At 38.3% G+C, this 17,905-nt stretch overlaps 1 protein-coding gene across 1 annotated transcript in view; it reads left to right on the top strand.

Moving 5' to 3' along the window:
- The first annotated feature begins 4,284 nt into the window (after window positions 1-4,284).
- Window positions 4,285-17,905, top strand: part of prkdc (protein kinase, DNA-activated, catalytic subunit) — a 32,593-nt gene continuing 18,972 nt past the window's right edge. The window contains exons 1-38 of the mRNA XM_084406084.1: window positions 4,285-4,580; window positions 5,369-5,445; window positions 5,545-5,649; window positions 5,802-5,876; window positions 6,168-6,276; window positions 6,460-6,572; window positions 6,655-6,754; window positions 6,840-6,895; window positions 7,044-7,074; window positions 7,160-7,317; window positions 7,453-7,599; window positions 7,805-7,969; window positions 9,397-9,565; window positions 9,653-9,702; window positions 9,810-9,944; window positions 10,139-10,288; window positions 10,615-10,727; window positions 10,827-10,986; window positions 11,069-11,158; window positions 11,320-11,439; window positions 11,598-11,757; window positions 11,930-12,036; window positions 12,195-12,285; window positions 12,410-12,573; window positions 12,681-12,833; window positions 13,417-13,524; window positions 13,617-13,843; window positions 14,006-14,100; window positions 14,190-14,289; window positions 14,420-14,553; window positions 14,995-15,225; window positions 15,361-15,590; window positions 15,781-15,989; window positions 16,278-16,410; window positions 16,505-16,663; window positions 16,940-17,143; window positions 17,455-17,643; window positions 17,754-17,858. Of these exons, the coding sequence (XP_084262210.1) occupies window positions 4,418-4,580; window positions 5,369-5,445; window positions 5,545-5,649; window positions 5,802-5,876; window positions 6,168-6,276; window positions 6,460-6,572; window positions 6,655-6,754; window positions 6,840-6,895; window positions 7,044-7,074; window positions 7,160-7,317; window positions 7,453-7,599; window positions 7,805-7,969; window positions 9,397-9,565; window positions 9,653-9,702; window positions 9,810-9,944; window positions 10,139-10,288; window positions 10,615-10,727; window positions 10,827-10,986; window positions 11,069-11,158; window positions 11,320-11,439; window positions 11,598-11,757; window positions 11,930-12,036; window positions 12,195-12,285; window positions 12,410-12,573; window positions 12,681-12,833; window positions 13,417-13,524; window positions 13,617-13,843; window positions 14,006-14,100; window positions 14,190-14,289; window positions 14,420-14,553; window positions 14,995-15,225; window positions 15,361-15,590; window positions 15,781-15,989; window positions 16,278-16,410; window positions 16,505-16,663; window positions 16,940-17,143; window positions 17,455-17,643; window positions 17,754-17,858 (5,085 nt within the window). The 5' untranslated portion in view covers window positions 4,285-4,417. The remainder of the gene's footprint in view (window positions 4,581-5,368; window positions 5,446-5,544; window positions 5,650-5,801; window positions 5,877-6,167; window positions 6,277-6,459; window positions 6,573-6,654; window positions 6,755-6,839; window positions 6,896-7,043; window positions 7,075-7,159; window positions 7,318-7,452; window positions 7,600-7,804; window positions 7,970-9,396; window positions 9,566-9,652; window positions 9,703-9,809; window positions 9,945-10,138; window positions 10,289-10,614; window positions 10,728-10,826; window positions 10,987-11,068; window positions 11,159-11,319; window positions 11,440-11,597; window positions 11,758-11,929; window positions 12,037-12,194; window positions 12,286-12,409; window positions 12,574-12,680; window positions 12,834-13,416; window positions 13,525-13,616; window positions 13,844-14,005; window positions 14,101-14,189; window positions 14,290-14,419; window positions 14,554-14,994; window positions 15,226-15,360; window positions 15,591-15,780; window positions 15,990-16,277; window positions 16,411-16,504; window positions 16,664-16,939; window positions 17,144-17,454; window positions 17,644-17,753; window positions 17,859-17,905) is intronic.

The following is a 17,905-nucleotide window of genomic DNA, read 5'->3' as shown; positions in this document are numbered from 1 at the left end:
CTGGGCTTTTGGGAAACACTGATCCACATTTTTCTGACATATTATAGACCAAACAACTAATCGATTAATCGAGAAAATATTCTACAGATTAATCGACTATGAAAATAATCTCAAATCCCTAATCATTATGCACAAGTGCATTGCATTGGAAGCCCTGGATATAAGCCTCCCTTCTCTATCTCTCTTAAATATTTTTGTTCTCTCTGTTTTGTCATTTAGTAAACTTGATAGATTTCAACCATTATTCCTTCTTGAGTCTCTTTAACAAGAACTTAGATTAATGTATGAATTGAATAGTGATTGTGTGACCTATGATGAGGGAACAACCAGTGATACCCTTGGTAGTACCATCAAATGATAGCTTATAGCGATGTCATCAGGATACACATACACCAGTAGGCAGTGGCCCACCTTACTGGGTGACTACATCGTGGTCCACCAGAATTGATAGTTTTACCCACCTCTTTTTTTACCACTACACCTCTGGTCGTAGCCACAAGAAAAATATATCGTTCCCTCAATATAGGATCTTATGGCGACGACTTTACATCGTGTTCCCATAAGTTAACATGTCGTGGCCACGACAAAACTAAATGAACTGAACATGTTCCTTCCCGGTCATCCTATAATAAAATGATCTGTGGGGTATTTTGAGCTGAAACTTCACAGACACATTCTGGGGACACCTGAGACTTATATTACATTTTGTAAAAGGAGCATCCCTTAGAATCATGACAGTTTTGATAGGCTACTCTTATCTACACACAATTTGCAGTAATTTGTTGGAGGGGATTGTTAACATCACAGGACCTGAAATAATGCAGGTAATACTAATTTACAATAATACATAACTATATATGTTGGCAAAAGGTTCTTACATCTAACAAAATAAGATCCAACATTTAAAAAAAAAAGCTCTGTGGAGCTTAAGATGAAAGAACAAGATGCATTGCTGAATGGTGACTATACTGAATGAAGCTGACACTTCCTGTCACTCATGAAAAATATTTGAAATTATGTGTAGACATTAGCTCAATTTCTCAGTATGAGATGAGACAAGCTTTTTGAGACAATAAAAACTTAAATACATGATTGGATTACAAATGTAAATCAGCAGAATGTAAAAGCAGTGAAAATAAAAATATGAGTCAGAATTTCCTTTTATCCCATATCCTATTTCATGCACTTTCTCAAAACAGAATATGTGTGTGTGTGTGTGTTTGAAAATACATAGTTTACCTTCTATTGAATTAACTGTCTGATTGTTTCAACAAAACTAAATGTCTTACCAAAGTTTTGAAATGATATGCTTATCTCATTAATTTGCAACATATTTGTTATCAGACACATGCGCATTTTTGTCATCTCTTGCAACTGCACATGACACTTTCTAACAAGAGATCAATATAAATATTGCTGTAACTTCCTCAAGAAGAAGCGGCTACTGCTGTACATCTAGTGTTGAGGCTCTTGGTATCCTGCTGCAATGAAGCAAAAATCAACCCTTCGATTGACTGTAGGCCATTGTTTTCTCATTTTCATCTTTATACAAGGAGCCTTGTCAAAGAAGCAGAGAATCCACCATGGGTGACATGACAACTTGCAAATTAACTTGCCAAATCTACTCTTGAAGTCCATCTGTTTACTTGGTTGAAATAAAATGAATGAGAGCATTATAACGGGCATTATAACATTCCTTGAATAATGATTAAAAGATCAGTAAATCTGTTTTCTTCAGTTTTTATCAGTTTGCAAAAATCAAACAAAACATGATATAAAAAAAGTTTATGAAAATAAACTTATAAATAATGTGCATTATTGAATATGTTTATGATTAAATCATTTTTATAATAAATATTTTAAGATTTTTTCCTCATAATTTTGGGTCCACATCTTTGGCATTAGATGTACCGAATTCAGTGATGGATTATGATGAGGTGACGTCTCTACTGTGTCCAGCCATTTCAGTTAATGTCATAGACTACCCTTAGATAATTATCTCATAAGGATGTTTTTATGTTTGGAGTACTTCTGGTGAATGTGTTATCCAGGCTAGTGTGTTGTGGGTTTAAAAGCAGGAACACAGCTTTTGATTTCTCTGCTTTATAATAGCTGTCAGGCAACATGAATCTGTCTGGATCCAGGGATGACGCCACTGTGGAGGAGACATTCATCACAGGACCTGAGCAACTAATGAAGGTTATTTAAATCTCTCTCTCTCTCACTTGATATCATCTAACAAATACGTTTAGGTAAAATAAACGAATCTTCTTTTTTTCTGAAGTTATTTGCAAATCCACTACATTTCTGTCAAGGTCATTGAGTAGAAAGTAGTAACGTCAGTCATGTCGGGATGATTTTGGCTGCAGCAGGGGTTGCATTTTGGTTGGAAATGAAAGTCGGATTGACGTCAACATCCAACATCGGACAGATGTTGTATTTTGTTTGGAAATGAAAGTCGGGTTGACGTCAGAAACAGACTGATGTTGGTTTCTGACGTCAACCCGTCTTTCATTTTCAACCACAATACAACGTCTGTCCAACAACACTATAGAGATTAACGTCAATCTGACGTTGGATTCTGACATCAACCTGATTTTAATTTTCAGCGCTGGGTTTGGTCTTCTAAATGCGAGTGTTTTGGAGCACAGCTTATAGATAACAGAAGGCTAACATTTTCATTCTAATAGGGCACAATTGAAGGAACAGCCAGTTGGGTGTCCGAAAACATTGTGGACATTATTGAGTGCACTTATTCAATCCCACTACTGGAACTGTGTTCTAGAAATACATTTTATATTGATATAAGGGTAGGTACACTGTCAGAAATAGGGGTACAGTAGGAGTCCATTTCTGTCCCCCAATGTAGGCTACAATCTACACTAACGTGCCCCATAGGGCTTATTATTGGACCTCAAGGTACATATACCTTTTTGAGGGTCAAAAAGCATTAAAAGGTAGGCTACATAGCCTATGTAGTCTACCGTTTCTTTTAAAGGTTAAGGTAGCCTACAATATTGTACCCTTGAGGGTACAGCCCCAGTGACAAGCCATTGTACCCCTAAAGGTACAATTATGTACTTTATTTTCTGAGAGTGTAGGCAGGCATAGATTCAGAGGCATAAGGTAATGTAAGTATTACATACAACAATGCAACAATAATAAAACAATGCATTGACATTTACTTTAATTAGGCTACTTTTTATACTTAAGTACTTTTAAAAACGAGTAGGCTACTTCTGTACTTTTAACTTAAGTAAAAATCGGTCTTTACAACTTTTACTTGTAACTGAGTAATACTTGACCAGTAGTATTTGTACTTTCACTCAAGTAAGGAAGTTGTCCACCTCTGGTGCTTTCACTATAGGCCTACCTAATTTAACCCTAGCTTAGTAGCTGTAAAGTTGGATTTATCTGATAATTATAACTCGTTTTGATCTCATTTCAAAATAAATCTTGTATAAATTTTTTTACAGAGCTATAGGTCATTACAACGTCTGCAACATTTTAATTAAGGTTATTTTACATGCTAAAAAATAACCATCAGGGAACATTCTGTATAAGCTATTTTTATAGCTAGTCAATCAAAAAATAAATACCCTGCAACGTTCTGGGAACGTTATTTTATGGTTGCAAAATAATAACCAAAAAATAACCAGTTAATAACAAGTTAATTTTTATGTAATTTGAAAATAACCACCCTGCAACGAGTTGGGAACGTTATTTTATGGTTGAAAAAAATTAAAATAAAACGCTCCAACGTTATCTAAAAATAATAATAACCAAATGAGAACCAAATACTAACGTTAGGGGAACGTTGTTGCTTGGTATGCACCGTAAAACCAACTCCATGCCGGCTGTCTTCATCAGATCTTTCCATCCATCTGCGAAAATTGGATATTGTCTTTGTATCTACTGTCCATATATTCATTTGTAATATATCAGAAATATTTTTTTAATACCCAGACTGACTTAACAGGCCACTTCACCAAATTCTTTATTATACACTGCACTGCCCCTTTGACTCAAAATGTAAATGTGCCTTTTCTGGTCATAGTAAAAGAAATCGAACTGTCTACAAAGTTTCTTCCAGTATCAATAACAATAATGTGAAATATAAAATAAAATCTAATTAACAAACTTGTGAATGATTATTTATGAGGTTATTGGCGGAAAAGCAAAACCTCATTCTGATTTATTTTGTTGCTTGCCAGACAACCACTCGAGGTATCAAACAGCGACATCCAGCGGGTGATAGAAGTTATTGTTCCTCCAGAGTGACGTGCTGCTCAAGCAGGAAGTGAACGTGTGCGCATGTGTTTGTGTTGTTCTGTTTTGCCGCCCTGAAGCAAACTCACATTATTTACATGAGCTGTCAACGTTTAAGCATTTCTGATGTAAACAACAGAGACAAATTATGTCTTCCGATACTTCTACTGTCGGAGGGATTCAGGGTTATCTCCTAAAGCTTCATTCATTACTTGGAGACACAGAGAACAGAAATGCTGCTATAGTCTGCCATGACATTATTGGAGACTTGGGGCAGGAATGCATGATAACTAAAAATCACAATGAACTGGGTAAGAACTTTTTCATGCAAAAAGCATTGCGTTGTGTTTATACAAAATGCAAAAACAAAATGTTTTTATTCATTACTTTTATGCCTATATTTGATACTTATATAGAATCAGATTACAGTGGCACATGGAGCAGACTGACAGAGATTTGTAAATCGTAATGTTATCCAGGTTAATTAAGGATGAATAGCTGCGTGCATATTAACTCCTATCCTATTGTTCAACAAAATAATGTATGCATATAAACTCACTATTAATAGATTGATGGACAGATAGCTAGATATTTAAAAGGGGAAATTAAAGTGCAAGAGCAGCCAGACAAAAATAAACAACTGTACCACACATAATAAAAAATAAAAAAACACAAGTTTATTCCCATATATAGAAGAATATGTGTCTATTTGTTCAGGCAAGGGATGAGAAAGATATCTGCAATGAAAGATTTAGTCCGCCAACAAGCTCAAGTACAGTTGGCTACCAGCAAGTACAGTCATTGGTAACTCTGAACATAGGTGATAGCTTGTTCAGTCTTATGGCAGAAAGCACAAGTGAACTTCCATAATGCTCCCTTTTGCACCAAGGAAGGACCATCCTATAGCTGAGGGTGCTCTGCATGCCAGTGAACATTTCATGTAGAGGGTGATATATATGTATTGTCCATGATAGTCATCATTCTCTTTTCAACTGCCACCTCAAGTGGCTCAAGGCCAACCCAGAGGACCAAGCCTGCCTTTTTAATTATCCTGATGACAATTAATCTTGAAATATGTTCTAATGCTTTTCACTTTCAGTTTTACAGACATCTTTGCTTTTTGCAAAGGAAGAGGGATTGCTTAGCTTTCTCCGAAAGTCTCTCTCTAATGAAATGGTGAGAGGTGTTTATGGGCAAATTCTAATAATTATACATGTATTATTTGATTTAATTATAACATTATTACAAAGATATTGATCATACGTTTGTCCACAGCTCCGCGATACAAGAGTGGAGATTCTCAATTTCTTAGGGGCATTTCTACAGAGAATGTCAGTCACTGTCCGAGGATGGGAGAAGAACTATGCTGTCGACCTAAAGGTACCTTCAGCAGTCGGCAAATTTCTTTCTGGTTTGGCATCACATTTGAATGTGTATTTTTAAGGTTGACTAATTATTATGTCACCTTTGGTACCACAAAGTTGCTGTATTTTGGCACATCTGAGTATTTTTTCCTCTCTCTGCATGGATAGGACATTTGTATGGTTGTCTACACAAAGGACAAAGCTGCAAAGTGCAGAAGCCCTGCTTTAGATCTCCTAATCAAAGTGAGTTCTATATACACACTGTTGACCTAGTGTATGCTGATACCTACCCAGACATGGCAACTTGCACTTACTGTAAGTCATTTAAAAACTCACTTGAGACTGGAAGCCAACTGACTTGACATCTGCAAGGAGAACAATTTCCTTTGAATATCACAATACAAAGTAACGTTTAGCTTATTCTCACTTTTTAACTCTTACTTGGAGTCAGAGAATTGTGAACATGTCTGTGCTAATGACATGTTTTGATATTCACAGACAAACCGTGTTAACACATTTCAAAAATCTCTCTAGATACTGTATCTCACGAAAGACTCCAGCATCACCCAGGATCTCAAAGTTGGGGATATGTTCAACAAATTTTATGGAGAGTTATGTCAGAAGAATAAGATACCTGATACAGGCAAGTGAAGAAATCATAAAAACGTTAGGCTTATTGTGTCTGTTTAAATTTTGTTACGTAGCAAAACTATGTTGGCATTGCCACCAATCTTCAAATGACTGATTATGATTGCGTGTCAGAATACAAACAAACACGTAAGTTACCACATATGCATTATTGAAACATCAAATTGACTACCAACAGTGCTGGGTTGCATTTATGAACTTCTTGGAGTGCTGGGTGAAGTGCACCCCAGTGAGATGGTCAACAACTCTGAAAAACTCTACAAGGCCTACCTGGGTGAACTGAAAGGACAGGTAAAGGCGTCCCTTCCGCATATGGATATGTGCTCTTATGTGTATGTATAAAATTGCCAATTGCTAAATCAATGGTTTTCAGATGACATCTACTACAAAGGAGCCCAAACTTCCTGTTGTTGCTGGCTGCCTGAAAGGAATCACCGCTCTGATGGTGAACTTCACCAAATCAATGGAAGAAGGTGGGTGTGTGTTTGTGTAAATTTACTGTCCTGCACTGGTCTTAAGCTAATTAAACGAATATGCTCACTGTTTTGCTTTAAACAGACCCGGTTACGTCAAAAGAAATCTTTGAATATGCGCTAAAGGCGATTTGTCCACAGGTAGGATTAATTAAGAGTGTTAACTTGGCAATAAAATGTAAAGCTGAATTGTTATTTTACCCTTTTGTATAGTACATGTGCAGCTCAGTCACATTTTCCATTAAGAGCTCCCAATAAATGCACTTCTTCCTTTCTTATGTCTCTATAGACTGATATGAAACGATATGCAGTCATCTTTGGTAAGTGGAATTAGATATCAACATGTATTTTCATACCATACTGCCAATGTTGAACTCTTTCCTTGTCTTTTTTTACTCTTGACAGCCGGTCTCAAACTGTTTGCTAAGCACTCAAGCCAGTTCGGCAACTGTCTCATGGATCATTACATGTCTATCTTTGATGTCATGTCCAAACTTTGTGGACATATAAATGGAGAGCTGAAAAAGAGTAGTTACACAGCACTAGAGTCTTTCCTAAAACAGGTATTTTCTATTTATTGATTATTAAATGTATAAATAGTTTCATATTATTATTATTTTTTTATTTGTGTTGAGAGATGTTCAACTTGGTTATGATGACCATGATCTTTTCAAACTCTTCCTCTCATTGCTGTAAAGGTGGCTACTCTTGTGGCAGAGAACATTGAGTTGCACAAAAGCAAGCTGAAGTTCTTCATGCAGAAGTTCTGTGCTATCATCAGGACCATGGAATCCACTAATAAAGAACTGTCCATTGCTATCAGAGGATATGGCCTGTTTGCTGCGGTTGGTATCTGGACGTTTTATTAGAATAAGAAGAATAGTCTATACTGTAATTAAAGTCTCATAGCAAGTCCACACAAATATATCTGTTTAGTATTGCTGATTCTATATGATCTAATTATTTTTCATTTGCACTAATGTAATTGTTTCTATTTCAGGCTAAATGGATGAGATTTTCTGACTGTGTTTTGTATTTGTTTGCCTTTAGCCGTGTAAGGTGGTGTGCCCTCAGGATGTAGATCTGATGTATACAGAGCTCATTCAGCGGTGCAAGCAGATGTACCTGACTGAGTCTGACCGGGAGGATGACAATGTCTACCAGCTGCCAAGCTTCCTCGACTCCATAGCTAGTGTTCTGATACACCTTGACCGGGTAAGATACATCTCCTTTACTATGAGCTGTGAATCACATTGTAGATGATCTTATCTAGCTTTTGGTTTATCTAATCCATCAAACAAGTTGGTTAATTGGCATTTTAAATCAATATCCAGTATTTAGGTAATTTAGGTAAGTATTTTTAGTCCCCTCCTCTGCTCAAAGTGGCTACTTAATCAATTTAGGATAACAAAATTACTTTAAAGTGTCTCATGTCATCGAGTCCGATGAACATATGTATATTTTCTAGATTATTTTAAGTCGTAAAGTGAGCAGGATATAATAAAATGTAACAATGGTTGCGACAGCCATATATTATGGTATTAAGTGGGGCAGTGGGTGCCTGAACCCTCCCCTGCTCTACAGCACCCCACAATTTTCCAATGTAAATCAGTGGTGAAAAATGGAACTGCAGCACTCTCTAATTTTGAGCCATTGGGGGAGATTTCACACTGCCCCACTTATTTTCATGTTACCTTACGTAAACCTTGCTCCAGACCAAGACGATTTCAATCTGCTTCAGTGATGAGTATATTAGTCTTCATCAGATCAGTAAATAGTTGGCATGTCTGTTCTTCCTGGAGTAGCGTATCAAATTATGAAAATATAAATTATTTAAGTTAAAACGTGCTCATGGGAATAGCCTTTATATAGTTCTGTTGTGTTTGCTTTATGTTTGTTCTGTCCTCACCAATATTCTGTAATATTCTAAAACAACATTCAGAGGCAATAAATCGTATATTAAAGGGATAGTTCACCCAAAAATGAAAATTAGCCCATGATTTACTCACCCTGATGCCATCCTAGGTATATATGACATATGATGTCTGGCGAAAGCTAGTTATTTTAGATTATAAAATTATAAATATAAATAAAAAATATTTTTCTTACAAAAGCCCATGGCTTCACTTCAGAAGGCCTTTATTAACCCCCCCGGAGCCGTGTGGAGTATTTTTATCATGAATAGATGGACTTTTTTGGGCTTCAAATTTTCTATAGCCATTCACTCCCATTATAAAGCTTGGAAGAGCCAGGACATTTTTTAATATAACTCAGATTGTATTTGTCTGAAAGAAGAATGGCATATGCACCTAGGATGGCTTCAGGGTGAGTAAATCATGGGCTAATAAAAAATTTTGGTTGAACTATCCCTTTAAGGCAATTCTAAGATGGTGTGTGGTGTGTGCTTAAAGCCTGTCGATTATAGTGCCACCATCAGGCTGAATAATGCAAGGACACCAGACCTCTGCCATAAGTTTACTGCGTGTTCAGCGATTACAATATAAAGCTTCAAAATGTTTATAATAAACTAGCTCGAAGACCCAGAATCTGCTCTACATAAATTTACTGTCAGGAGCCGCTACTGTTTGTTACCTTTAACCTTACCTAACAGATTCTATTGTAATTTCTATAACTGGTTACAGATCCCTGAAGTGTACACTCCCGTGCTAGAGCGCCTCCTTGTGGTTCAGATGGACAGCTTCCCTCAGTACAGCCAGAGAATGCAGTATGCCACCTGCCGCTCCATCATCAAGGTGTTTGTTGCCATGGCAGTTCGAGGTCCTGTCCTGTGGAGTTTCACTAGTTCTGTGGGTAAGGATGAGCTGGAGGTTAGCTTGCCTGATCTGATTCTAGGTTCGTTTTTACCAGCACTCACACTCTTCATTTCTTCAACAACAGTTCACCAAGGCCTGATCAGAGTGTGCTCTAAGCCAGTTCTTCAGTCAGAAGTAAGTGTTTATGCTAAAAGTGCTGATCTTTTTGATTTTTTTGATTTTTTTTTTTTGTTTAAATTATAATTATCATGTCTAAGTGGTACATATTTATTCACCGTCAGGAAGGGAGCATTCATTCCGGTGGTTCTCAAGCTGAGGAGGATTCCACCCTGGTGCGCTCTGGGAAATGGAAAGTTCCTTCCTCTAAGGACTACCTTGACCTCTTTAAAGGGCTTCTGGACTGTGAAAACTTTAAAGTAAGAAATTAGATGTTTATTTGATGAACACAGGTTTAATTTAATTATCTAGTTAAGGTAATGGTTTAATTTGTTAGTATTTGAATGATGTATTATTGGGTTTGAATGTGACCATGTAATCATAAAAGCTGTTGAATCTAGATTAAAGCAGATTCATCTATTGTCTGAACTGATCTAATTTGCTGTGATTGTAGGACACAGGATTCATGGATGGAGCTCCAGCTGCCAAGAACTACAACCTGAGAGACATAAACCGACACTTATACGATGCACTGGTGCAGTCAGTCATGAAGATTGTGGAGAAACTTGATCTTTCAGTGCAGAAAGTCAATGCAGCAGATGAGGTAATGTTGCAGTGCTGCACCTTGAATGGATAGTAAAAATGTGGGTAGTTAAAGAAACAAAAAACATAATTTATTTTCAATAAGTTATGTACAGGAATTCCAAATGGATGATTTAAATGATCATAAACCTGGAAAAACCGTGGCAATAATTTACAGTCCCCCAATTCTTCCTCACTAAATGGTGCTCACAGTATTTCTGAAGACTGTAGAGGAAATTTTTGTCTGTGTACTAAAGCAGTACATATAAGAAATAAACTTGAAACACAAATGTTAGATGTTAACAAATGTTATGGCCAGTTTTGTGAAGTATTTCTTCTTTTTCTCAGGCCCAGAGTGAAGCAAGTGCTGAATTTATGCCTTCATCTGACCCCACAGCAAACCTGATACCCAACAAACCCAAAGACTTTATTGCCTTTATCAACTTGGTTGACTTTTGCAGGTGCCAAAACTTTTTTTTTCTATTGGTAATGTCAGAAATCAATCAAACAAACAAACAACAAATCTTATTTGCGACCCCTTTTTGTTATCTTCTCTATAGTGACTTATTGCCTTCAAGAAATCCTGAGTATTTTGCCCAGTGGATGTACCCCCTGTGTCACGAGCTCATTCTGCAATCAATACGTTTCCCTCTGGTCAGCGGCTTTTATAAGCTCCTCTCCCTCTCTATGAGCATTGCCAAGAAAATCCACTATTTTCAGGTAATACACACTCTCCATCACATTAACTCCTCAATTTAATGTGTTGATAAACCTTGACAAAACCAGTATCTTTTGCTTATAGGATGTAAAACAAGGGCCTAAAAGTGTTGGTGGTGGCGGCTCCACCATGGAGAGTGCCTGTTTTTCGCTCCTTGCAAAGTTTGGAAAGGAGGTGACCTTTTGACCCTTTTCGTCACTTTATTTCTGTGATAGATGCTTGAACATTGCAGTCAGCTTTATGTTTCATTCATCAAAGTATTTTGTTTCTAGTCATATTGTTGTGCATGATGAATGTGATGATTTGAAGGGCGAAAGTTTTTGTTATTTCCTCAGGTTTGTGTACGTATGAAACAATATAAAGACGAGCTACTGGCTGCCTGTCTGATGTTCACCCTCTCTCTTCATCCTGACATGGTGGCTCTGGATATCAAGGCATACATACCAGCTCTGCAGGTTAGGAAAGGGAAGCAAATGGGCAATTTTGTGATTATCAACATTCTATTTTTTCGTTTACAGTAAATAGCAATCACATTCTAAAGTGATTAAGTAACATAAATTGAAGCATGATATATGTATGGAATGATCATCTGTTTTCATTGTTTTGTTTGAAGGCTGCTCTGCGTCTGGGTTTGAGTCATGCTCCTCTAGCCACAATAGCGCTGGATGCTCTGGAGTCCTGGTCTTCTCTGATCCCTTCTGCCATCATGCAGTCGCACTACGCAGACATACTACCACATTTAGATGGCTACCTCAAAACAACCAGTAACTCTGGTCAGTTATTTGTAACCTCATCATATTTATCTTAAATACTGTACTGTCAAAGAAATGGTCACTGGTTACTATTCTTTCTAAATATACTACTTGGATATCTAAGGGTCAGTGATTATTATCAAATTCCTTTATTAGCTGATTGTTTTTTATTTGTTTTTTATCATTCAATTAGAACAAGATGACGGCAATATGGAAGTGACGTTTGTGTCAACGGGAAGTTCAAAAAGTTATGGAAAAGTCATGATGAGGCTCCTGAAGAAATCAAAGCACTTGTCTGTGGTAATTAGATTGATTTGTTTGCCATATTTAGATTTTGTCTGTGTAATTGATTCTGTGATGTAACTGTGTTACATACTGTGAATCTGATTCTGATAATATAATATGTACGTAACTGCATGCACACAGTGTCCTGATCATGTTACTGTGATCTCTGTTAGGGAGATGAGTCTCCGATTGCTGCTGTGAGACGCAGGGTGGTACGTCTGCTTGGACACTTGGGAGGACAGCTCAACAGGAGCCTTGTGACAGGTTATTTTGTTTCTGCTGCTATTAAATAAATTAGTTGTTGGCTTTTTTAAAAAGGTAGTACTTGTTAATTTTGCTTGCTTCTTTTTAAGCTTTATATATTGCATTTTCTCATATCTAACCCCAGCTGTTTCTGCGGAGGACATGATGAAGCGTTTTGTGGCATGGGACTGTGAGAAGAGGCTGAGTTTTGCTGTGCCTTTTAAAGACATAAAGCCTGTGATCTACCTGGACTCCTTCCTGCCAAGGGTCACAGAGCTCGCACTGTCCTCCAGTGACAGACAAACTAAAGTAATCATAGTCAAATTTTCTTGTCATTGTTGATTAAAGTTTATTAACATTTTGTTTATTCACCCAATAAATTGAGGCTGAAAGTGATAATTCTGTCTGGTGTGTAGGTTGCAGCGTGTGAGCTTCTGCACAGTCTGGTCATATACATGGTGGGTAAAGGAGCCCAGATGACAGAAGATGACAAATCTGCTCCTCCCATGTACAACCTACACAGAAAAGTCTTTCCTGTTCTTCTACGCCTGGCCTGTGACGTCGACCAGGTCTTAATGTGTGCCCTTTAAATATGATGAACAGAATAAAAATTTCATTTGACAGTCAGGTTTTCTAATGTAACATAGTTTTTGTCCTTTATCAGACACTGTGACGCAGTGGTTCTCAACCTTTTTGCATCCAAGGCCCCCCATGTAGACCAAGATATTTCCTCTGTTACTTCTCCTATAATGATGACAAAGGAACTAGAATTTTCAGTGGATTAAGATAATTAACCCAGTTATGAGTCAAGATGTTTCAGTGACGTTTTTTCTATAAAAACAGCAGTTGTTCACGGTATAATTTAAAATTAAAAACACAGTGTCGGTTTACACATTTCATACCTGGATTTTTTTTTTTTATTATTAAAGGTTAAGTTAGATTATTTACAGCAAGTTATTTATTTAATTGTTAAAAAATAGTCATCTCGTAGTCCCCTTGGAAATTTGATGAGGCCCCCTAGTGCCCCCCCGACCCCCTGGTTGAGAATCACTTAAAGTTCATAGTTTCATGTCCACATTTTGTCCACTTTAATCAGTCTCTGTCAGTCATGTGTAAGTTCCACAAACATGGAAACTTTGACTACTACTTCAGGTGACGAGGCAGCTGTTTGAACCTCTGGTGATGCAGCTTATCCACTGGTTCACTAACAACAGAAAGTTTGAGAGCCAAGACACAGTGGCGGTGCTGGAGGCCATTTTGGCAAGTAAACTCCTTCAGTAGACACATTATTTTATTCAAAATTAAGTTCGCTGTTTATAAACGGGGGCTGTTAATCTGTTTGGGCTGCACAGGATGGAATTGTGGATCCATTAGACAGCACCCTCAGAGACTTCAGTGGCACCTGTATCCAGGAATTTGTCAAATGGTCCATTAAACAGACCACACCCAAACAGCAGGAAAAGAGCCCAACCAACACAAAATCTCTCTTCAAACGTATCTACAGCCTGGCCTTACACCCCAACGTCTTCAAGAGGCTTGGAGCAGCGCTTGCCTTTAACAGCATGTACAGACAGTTCAGGTCAGTGTGTGATGAGCAGAAGAGCTCATTAGATGGGCTACGTACAGCCTCTCAACATTTCAGCAATATATTCTATGCCATCTTGAGTGAATGTAAGAAATCTGTAGCGAATGAAAATGGTATTTATGCAGATGTTTATCCAAATATTGTTTTGTTTCTCAGAGAAGAGAGCTCTTTGGTGGAGCAGTTTGTTTTTGAGGTGCTGGTGGTGTTTGTTGAGAGTCTGGCTCTGGCCCACTTTGATGAAAAATCCCTGGGTAAGACTAGACATATTCTCTTCATCAATACGTCCTGTTTGATGCTCATGACTATGATCTATCCTGTCATATTGTTATTTTCTACACAGGAACTGTCCAACAGTGTTGTAGTTCCCTGGATCATCTGATGAGAATTATCAAGCACAAGGCAGACTCGCTCAATAAGAATACCAAGAGACGCATACCCAGGTACACACACATTTGATTAGGATATTATTCTTAACTTCCCTTAATTCACATTTGTAATGTGAGTAAAGTGAACATTATGTGTCTGTGTTGTAACAAACTAACAGACCTGCATTTTCTACTCTTTCCGCAGAGGATTTCCTCCAGACCAGTCAGTGTGCTTGTCAGATGTAGTCATGTGGCTGCTGACCCAGTGTGGAAGACCACAGACTGAGTGCCGACACAAAAGCATGGAGCTCTTCTTTGAACTTGTGCCTCTGCTGCCCGGTAACCGGCAGGATATTTATAATGAAGGCAGCACAGTGATTTAATTGCCATTCATGGACTCTCCTCTTCGAAGACATTTCAATCTCCTTCTTCAGAATTTGAACATAACATTAATTGACCAAATCAACTTGAAATTAACAACTGTAAAAATATTCACTGGTAGCACAGGGATTCTTTTTGACCAATCTCAGAATTTCACTAAGTAGAAAATATATGTCCAGAATTATTTACTGTGGTTTTAATTAAATGTTATTGGAAAGCTTGGTCCAATAAATAGTGTAGAAATGCCTTTTGTGATTTAGGTCATTTTTGCACCTCTAGGATTGTATTAGAATTGCATATCAGAATGATTACTAAGATTATTGAGAAAAACATAACACATTTTTATTCAATATGACTACACAGTTTCTTTAAAATGTCTCTCTTTTCTTCTTTTGACAGGTAAAGCATCTCCTGCGGCGTGGCTGGACGAACAGGTGAAGCAGCGTGGTCCAGGTTTTCTCGTTTCGTGTTTGGAGGGAGGCGGTTTACTAGCCCAGCCTACTTTGAGAGAGGTTGAAGCCCCCTTCAGCATCAGAGGCACCTTGCAGTGGATGGATCTACTGCTGGCTGCTCTTGACTGCTACAGCACCTTCACAAAACTGCACTGTGTGCAACCCCAGAGGATCCTGGGTGGGTGAATCCACAGCATGAATTACCTCAATTTAAGATGCATAACTAAAATCTTCTCATATCCGTGAAATAATCGGTATCTGTCGAATTATTGCTAATAGCTTCTTTGTTTCTCCCATTCCTCTCCGCATCCAGGCACTGGTGAGAAGTCCAGCTTTTTGCCAGCTGTCCGTTTCTTCCTTACAGAGCTGTCCATGCAGGACGTTCAGGCTGCCAGAGCTTGCTTCAGAATAGGTAATGCAGGTCAGTCACACTTAAGCCCTCGTGAGACAGAGCAGTACAACTACAGCAAGTGCTCCATCATTGTCCGAATGCTGGAGTTCTCCACCATGGTACTAAAGAAATGTACACAGGATCTCTGGAAGGTAAGATATTTGTTGCCTGTATATTTCAGGGGAAACATAATAAATTGAAAAAAAGGTTAAAATAGTATTTTATGATCTTACTTACTTTTGTTCTAAGAGTCTACCTGCCAAACGCTCTAGTGAACCTACCAGAATCTACAAAGTAAAAAAAAAATACTATGCTGCTTTAACTTTTGCACTTTCTCTTTAGTTAATGGAGCAGGATTTTTTCAACACTTCCTTCTTCACACTGGTGGCGCTGACGGTGTGTGAGCCCTCTTCCATTGGGTTCAACATGGCTGATCTAGAAGTGATAACTCAGCTGCCAGAAGTATGCGCTCCTTTGCTTAAAGTTTTGGCATCAACGCCTTACAGGACACAAGTGGAGAGCAGCATTAGGAAGAGAATAACCGTACAGAGGTCTGCTTAATTTGTATTTGGTTTCAGTGAATTATTCATACATAGTTATAAAGTTATGTTTACATCTAGCTACTCCAACACGTTGCGCAGTGGTGCTCAAAAGTTTAAATCCAGTTTGTATTTTTTCCTGATTCATTACACCTCCTATTTCCTAACGTCTCAACATACATTTGTAGAAAGGCTACAAACTGTGGTTACAGTTGCAGTGATTTGGAATATTGTTGATGAAATTTTCACTTTTTTTGAAGTAAATAGTTTTTATGTGTGTGTCTTGATTGTTCTGGACAGTGTGGAGGAGTTGTGTGCAATTGATCTGTATGAGGCAGACACCAGAGACAGTCATGCTAGCATGCATCTTTTACTCTCAGCCTGTAAGCAGCTTCACCAGTCCGGGCTGCTCAACTCTGTTCTGCACAGTCAGGTACACACTGATCAAATGAATGTTATTGTAATTCTGTTCAGTCTACGTAATAGTTACACTGACTTGGGTTGGGATGTTTACAATTTCTCTGTAGGATGCTGGTTTCGGTCACTCTCTGGGTTCCAAACTTCTCACTAGTGTGTATAAAAGCATAGCTCCTGGAAACGAAAGGAAGTCTCTGCCCTCCATGGATGTTGGCAGCAGGAAGTTGGCTAACAGTCTTGTGCAGTTGGCGTTCTGTTTGGGAAATCAGGTAAGTGGTTTGAATTACAGGGAAGGACTAAAGCTGGGAACACATTACAAGACTGTCTGGCCGATTATGAATGTAATTTGGTTGTGACGACTGATCATGCCCAAACAGACCGGGTCTGTTCCAGTTGGTCTCAGTCGGTGTTTACAAGCCGTGTAGTGTGCAGAGTCTGAAAATTCTAGTCTTATAATTTAAGAACCAGCCATAAGACATTGAAGATCACAGAATGTTCATGTTCAACCTTGAAACCGGTCTTTTTTGTTTCCCTAAACAACTCAGAGTGAACAGACGGTTGACCTTTTGCTGAACACCATTACACTCTCCGTCCCTCTCTCTGGCAGTCTGAATCCTCACTTCCTCAGCTTCTCTCACGGAGAGTACTTCTACAGCCTCTTCCAGACATCTCTGAATACTGAGTTACTCCGCAGTGTGGAGTGCACAGTGCCGCTGCTGCTGGCTGCAGCCAACCAGAACCCCAGCATGGTGAGGCATCAAACTAGACTGGGCTACGTTTCCTAAAAGCATTGTTAGCCTATGTAAAATTTAGAAACCACTGGCCCCAATGGTCTTTATGATCCAGCCAGATCAACGGTGCTTTCGGGAAGTGCATCTCTGGTAAACAAAAACACCAGCAGGATAAAACTCTAGTTTCTCTGCACGTATTTTGACTGAACCCTTGAAATTGCTTTTGCTCTTGATTGGTTAGACAAATAATACAAATAAGTCCTAGATGTTTTACGATTTTCTCCATAAGCACTGAAATCTGAAGTTTTCCTGTCCAACTGTCTTTTTAGGTTAGTGTGTTGCTGAACGGCATGTTGGATCATAGTTTCCGTGAGCGTTCTGTCAGAAAGTCCCAAGGCTCACAATTGGCTGAACAGGTGCTGAAGGAGTGGGATTTACTCAGGCCATGGTGGGAGGGTCCTGCAGCCTCACCAGAGAGCAAAACTTCAGTCCTGTCATTGCTTGCCAAAGTGCTCCAGGTACCACATACTCAATAATACTTTATTTTCTGTGCATTGTGAAGAGCTAAAAATGGTTACATGAATGGGAATTTCAGGAGTAGATTTTAAGATTTCGCTTTTTTCTGCAGATAAATTCCTCTGTATGCTCCAATACAGATCACCCAGCATTCAATGCTGTGTTCACCACTTTCACTGCTCTTCTCACAGATATATCTATGCCATTAAATCTCAAGGTAATCTTTTCCAATTTTTAGCAGTCAAATTTTAATTTAATCTGTAC

The sequence above is a fragment of the Rutilus rutilus genome, assembly GCF_951802725.1.
Source record: "Rutilus rutilus genome assembly, chromosome: 3".
Classification (NCBI taxonomy): domain Eukaryota; kingdom Metazoa; phylum Chordata; class Actinopteri; order Cypriniformes; family Leuciscidae; genus Rutilus; species Rutilus rutilus.
The sequence above is the reverse complement of the archived record's forward strand: the minus strand, read 5'-3'. Positions and strand labels throughout refer to the sequence as shown.